This window comes from Rhododendron vialii, chromosome 1a, assembly GCF_030253575.1.
Source record: "Rhododendron vialii isolate Sample 1 chromosome 1a, ASM3025357v1".
Lineage (NCBI taxonomy): Eukaryota > Viridiplantae > Streptophyta > Magnoliopsida > Ericales > Ericaceae > Rhododendron > Rhododendron vialii.
Window position 1 is genome coordinate 38,340,384 of NC_080557.1, and position 6,122 is coordinate 38,346,505.

The window sequence follows — 6,122 nt, forward strand, 5'->3', positions numbered from 1 at the left end:
TCCTTCCGTCTCAATTTAATAGTCTCTCGTTTTATTTTAATCGGATAAAAAATTAGTTATATTTTTAAATCGGTAATAAATTTTATATTCAATATGGATCTTATTTGATAAATCTCGATTAAAACTATAATGCACTGTTTTCAAAATCACGTAAAATATTATAAATTACAAGATTTAATCAATTGAAAAGTGACACGAACTCTCAATGAGGACAATTAAATTGGGACGGTGGGAGTAATTTGATATTCAAAATTGCTTGTTTTTTAAAACTTTTCTAGAACATCATTTATGTCAAAAATGATATCGGTCACCCAATCCCGTTTGACATGTCTTTGGAACACACTTATCTTAGGAAAATAAAATATTTGGATGCCATACATCATGTGATTTTACGTTGTACAAGCGTTTAATTATTTAGTTTTGTGCAGTGTTAGTATTGTGGTATCCAATTTATCAATCATGTTGTAACACACCCATCATAACTATCTTTAAGAATTAAGATGGTGGGGCTTTCCTTAAACTGAATTTGATTATTCTTCATCAAAATGTAAACTTCGTGCGGTTACATTGGACATGTAATTTAGAAATCCAAATAATAAATATGTACACTTCAATAAAAAAAAAATAAGTTTAACCAAAAGAAGTATTCAACCAATAAATGCATCTTAGGTAGTAGCACGTGCATAACTACATGGGGAATGCTACGTACAAAGAAAATTTACCCCGAAAGTACCTCGAAAATAATAATCAATGGTTGAGAATCACTTTGATGATTGGGTCACACATATCAAAGTGAATCTCAACCATTGATCGCTGTGTTCGGGGTACTTTTGGGATAAATTTTCTTTGTCCCTAGCATTTCTGTAACTACATTATATTGTGCAAGCAAAACGGCATTAAAAAAAAAGGCACCTATGTAAAATGATTTAATCTGTCCTTATTCACACTAAATCAAATAGGAGAAAGATTTTCGATATGACTTCTCTTGTTTTCGCTTTATTAAAAGTCATTTTACCTCAAAAGTTAGCATCACTGTCATTTGTTATCACTCTTTAGAATTTTAAAGTAATAAGCGGAGAGAAATGAAGAGTTGAAGAGAAAATTATCAAAAACCATACCGGGAGAGAGGCTATGTTCTAGCAACCCCAAGTAAAACAAAGTCAGATGGGGTTACAAGTAATACCCCTCTCTGTCAGTAGAGTTTTCACTTTTCAGTAAGTTTTCTTTCAAATTATTATTGTCACTGTGTTTGGTTGCCCTTTTTTAGAGTAACTTTCACCTCTTGATACAATTTTCAATAAATCTTTCTCTCTATCTCTCTACACTCATTACCACTTCAATTCTCAAAATAACTTTCTAAAAGCTCAACCAAACAAAATGTGTGTCTTTCTTTCTACATATCTCTTCATAACATCCCAAAACACTTCTTTAAAAGAGGCGGTTCTTCTTGTTTTTCTTCAGAGGAGGGACATGAAGGTTAATGGGGAATAATAAAAGTAAACGTATCATTATGGTCGTGTGTCACGTGTACCATTTGCTCTGACTGTTGTGTCTTTTTGAATCTTTTGGGATCAAAAGGGTTCAAGAAGACAAAATTAATTCTGAAATAGGAGTCCAAGGTGAATAATAACAATGGTAAGAAACTTCATCCCACCTTCTTTTGAAAGTACAGTAGCAGTGTGAATCCTCAGTTCGTTTCATTTCTTCCTCACCAAATCCATCAATAAAAAGGGGTGTGGATCCTCCCTTCTCCTCATCTCTCTCTCTCCATCCATCCATTGATCTTTAGAGGTTTAGGATGTATCCTTCTAAATTCAATTGCTTTTTGTGTCCCGTTCAGTTTCTTTTTGTAAAACCCTGATTCCAAGAATTCGATCGTGTTTTCTCACCAAATTAGGATCTGGGTTCTCTTGTTCCGCTTCATTTTTCACTTGGGTTTGCAGCCAACTTCAGTTCCATCTTCTTGTTTCTGCTTTTGATTGGGGCGAAGCATTGTCTCAGTCCCCTGTGTTTTTCTTTTGGTTGAATTTGGTAATTGTGCCAATGGTTGTGCTTAGGGACAGTGGAGCATTGGAATCAGACGAGCCTATTGAAGAATCCTTCTTCGAGGAGTTGTATTCCTCTCCGCCGACCACATATTCCCCTCCACGGGGGCCCACAAATTTTCCGTATTTTCCTCCGTCGCCCACATATTTGGGTGTGGGGGGCCCCACAAGTTTCCCTCCGTCGCCACCGTCTTTCCCTTTGTATTCGCCGGCATCGCCGCCGCCACCATCCTCATCCGCTTCTAGACCTATGCGTGTATGGACTGCATTTGATATCTTTCATGGTTTCCAAAATCAACAGCACGAGTACGTCGTTGACCTGCCCGTCCTTGTGGTGGAATACCTAATTGAGAAGAGGGGCGGTGAGTTGAATGTGATCAACGGGTTGGAAGGCGGTGCGCTGAATGTGATCAACCAATTGGAAATGCATGCGTTGGAGGACTCATATGACTGGTTGTCGTTGAATGAGATCAACTACTTGGAACACCAACACGAGGACATCGTTGACCAGCTGGTCATCGACTTCGCGGAAGTGGATCATAGTGTAATTGGGTACAGGGGCGATAAGTTGGATTTGTTCTCAGTAGCGGCAGTTTTGACGATTAACGGGGTGGAATACAGGAAACGTCAGGCCTTGTCTACGACTCCGGAATCATCGGTTGTATTCGTGGAGAAGCTCTCCGTAAGAGTATGGCTGGGATCCCGCGGCCAATTGGTGGCCGATATTCGTTACGGGTGGAATTGGCTCAACCTCGGCACCTTCAAAACTGCCGAAGGCGCCCCCTCAACCGCTGAATCTTTTAAAAGGTGGAGGGGAGGGAAGGATCTTTTCGATTACCCTCAACCCTTCCTAATTGAAAACAGATCACAACCGCTGCAGTTGCCACCGACGGCACAAGAAGAGAACCAAGATGGTGGAATTGGATGTGAGGGAATAGGGGATTGTGCAATGGCAGATCAAGCTCAGTTTAATTCTGAGTGTTCGAAAACAAGGAAAACAAGGGAAAAGAACCCAGGGGGTGAGACTTCAAACAAGAAAGCAAAGGGAGTTAGAATTGAAATTCCTTCGGATGATATCTTACAAAGGAAGGGAATGTGCATTAAAAATGCTGCAAATGATCTCAAAGGTACACATACATTCACTCCAATGAATGAAAATCTCAATTTTGTTCGTGTTTTTTTCCCAATCCAAATCTCTAGGTTATACACATCGTTTCATGGATATGTTTGGTTCTTGAAATATTAAATCCTCACGACTTGGTTCGGTTTTTAGTTTAGTACAAAACTGAACTAAGACGTGCCATGTTCACCACTAAAATGGAGATTCAATCTCCATTTACGTGAGAAATGTGTATAACCTTTTTTTGAACGGCTTTTTTCTTCTTCTTCTTTTTTAACAGCAGAAATGTGTATAACCTAGTTTATGTTCATCTAAGCTATCAAAAAGAATAGGTAACATTACAGTAGTATAGTAATTACTTTCTTTTTGGATCTAGTGTACTAATTACTTTGAAAATTATATCAATATCCTATATATATATATATATATATATATATATATACACAAATTATCAAGTGAGGGATCCCTCATTTTTTTAAAATGAGGGACTTTCATTTCCCGATCAAATTTTGAAAATCCGAACCGTTCAATGTGTGCAGAACGTGATTTTAAGGGTCCCCACGAGAAATCAGCAAAAAAAATGACCGGGAAGGGCTTCATCCGAGCAGTTTTTTTTGAACCGTTCAATGAAAACTGCTCGGATGAAGCCCTTCCCGGTCATTTTTTTTGCTGATTTCTCGCGGGGACCCTTAAAATCACGTTCTGATCACTTTGAGCGGCTCGGATCATCGAAATTCAATCGGGAAGGGGAGTCCCGCATTTTAAAAAAATGCGAGATCCCTTACCGGAACCCGACTGTATATATATATATATATATATATATATATATATATATATATATATATATATATATATATATATATATATATATCCACAAGGGAATTTGATTTTCACAAAGAAAGTATTGGATCTTTAAAAGGTAGAGACTACAGATGGACTTGGAATTTGTGGTTCAACTTAAAGCGTGTGAATAGTTGTACGATTTAAATGTACTTTTTGAAATAAGAGTTAAAATGTTGAAGTTGAGTTACTCACGTAGAAGAATTTTGAGCTTTTTGATTCATATTTTTTGCAGTTAGCAAATCTACGCTTAAGCGAATCTGCCGGGAATATGGTATCAAGAGATGGCCACCTCGCAAGGAACAAGAACTTATCAGTCAATCTCGCCCCAACAAATCTCCTGCGGTTGTTGATCAAGAGCAAATCCCACAATTGAATCCTGATACGTTGCTGCCTCCTAATCAAGTCCCGGCTAATAGTGATACATATAGAGTGAAGGTAAAGTGTGAAGAAGGAACAATAATAAAGTTTCGGTTGTCCAGTCCATGGCGAAAGGTAGAGCTGGAACAAGAAGTGAAAAAGAGGCTGCCATTCGAGGCTGGAACTTACGACATCAAATACAAAGATGAGGATGACGATTTGATTTTACTAAGTTGCGATGAGGATTTAGCTGAATGTATCTCCAGTTCTAGCCCAGTGGGCAGCCGTTCGATTGAGCTATTTCTTAAACTAAAGTAACTCGTGGTTTCGCTTTGGCCAACTTTAATCTTGGTACTGGAGCATTTACCCTTCTTAATTTTACTTTAGAAGTGTTTGGTTATGCAGTCAAACTGTTTGGACGTCTCCAGATCTATTGCATCGGAGAAGTGCATTTACAGATTATATATCCAATAGCTTGGTATTGGAGTTGTTGTTGCTGTAGTTTGAAAATTTAGTGCTTCATATATATATATGATACTATGTTTTTCGCTATGTTCTCCAATTATGGGTTTTCGATTTTTTAGCTTTGTTGAGCTATAATTGTGATGAAGAATGGTACGGGAAAAAGGGAGAAGGAATAATAGTACGTGCTAGGATTACTTTGTCTTATAATAATAGAATTCTCTATGCTCACAAAATTCGTGGATCTCACCATAACGCTTGATGTGTGATCGAAATGTTATTTAAGTGTGGAGTATATTTTCGGCCTTGTTCGAGAGGGAAAGCACACAAAGACCGCAACTTGATTACAAAAAAGGTAAACAAGTCACATAAACTCAAACCAATAACTGAAACAAACCTCTGACAAAAACTTCACTCTGTACAAAACTTTACCGATACAGATGCTAGAAGTAGCACATCTGAAAAGAATAAGTTATCAAATGAATAACTAAATTAATAAGGAAAACCTTTGTATACTTCTAGGTAGAGCTGGGCAACGGACACAAGACACGATAACACGATACGAACAGGATACGAAGTTAGCGGGTTAGGGTTGAACATTTCTGACACGAAACACGAAAATGACACAACTCGAGAACACGAATTCTAAATGGGTTGGGTTCGGGTTGAACACGAGAGACACGAAATTGACACGACTAACACGGTTACTAATCTGTGTCACCCATTAACACGAACGTATATACATAATATATGGTATATTTGTAATTCTATATAGAGTTGGGCAACAAACACGATAACACAACACGAACCGGACACGAAGTTAACGGGTTAGGGTTGAACATTTCTGACACGAAACACGAAAATAACACGACTCGAGAAACACGAATTCTAAATGGGTTGGGTTCGGATTGGGTGATTTGTGACATGAACCCAACTAACACGAACACGAACACGATCCGACACGACCTATTACCCAGGCCTACTTCTAGGTCACCTGAACTTTTGTTCTTCTTCTCTTCCGAAAGGGAAAAAAAAAAAAAAAAACTTTTGTTACTTTCTCTTCTCCGAACAGGTAGATCTTCATGGGATTATGTACGTAATAATACTTTCGTCTTTGTTTGTCTTTTGACGGTAACATTTGATGTGGGATTCAAAAGCCATGTAAGAATTACTCCCTCCGTCCCATAATATTTGTCCGGTCCGCAAAACGGAGACGTAAAAATAATACAATTTTCGTAAGAAAAGTTGGAAAAAAATTCAACAATTTATTAGATCTTGACGAGTTCTTTTAACTT

The 6,122-nt window shown here is 37.8% G+C and overlaps 1 protein-coding gene across 1 annotated transcript; it reads left to right on the forward strand.

Moving 5' to 3' along the window:
• Positions 1-1,460: 1,460 nt before the first annotated feature.
• LOC131306237 (uncharacterized) lies at positions 1,461-4,917 on the forward strand. Its single transcript, XM_058332453.1, has 2 exons — positions 1,461-3,172; positions 4,241-4,917. Exons 1-2 carry the CDS (start codon positions 2,044-2,046, stop codon positions 4,681-4,683), a joined length of 1,572 nt encoding a protein of 523 aa, XP_058188436.1. The 5' UTR covers positions 1,461-2,043; the 3' UTR covers positions 4,684-4,917.
• Positions 4,918-6,122: the final 1,205 nt, after the last annotated feature.

What these genes read in the sequence shown, in the direction of transcription:
- LOC131306237 (XM_058332453.1), top strand. Translation starts at nt 2,044, where the DNA reads ATGGTTGTGCTTAGGGACAGTGGAGCATTGGAATCAGACGAGCCTATT. An exon ending in TGCTGCAAATGATCTCAAAG is followed by an intron (nt 3,173 to 4,240) that starts GTACACATACAT and finishes TATTTTTTGCAG; the next exon opens with TTAGCAAATCTACGCTTAAG.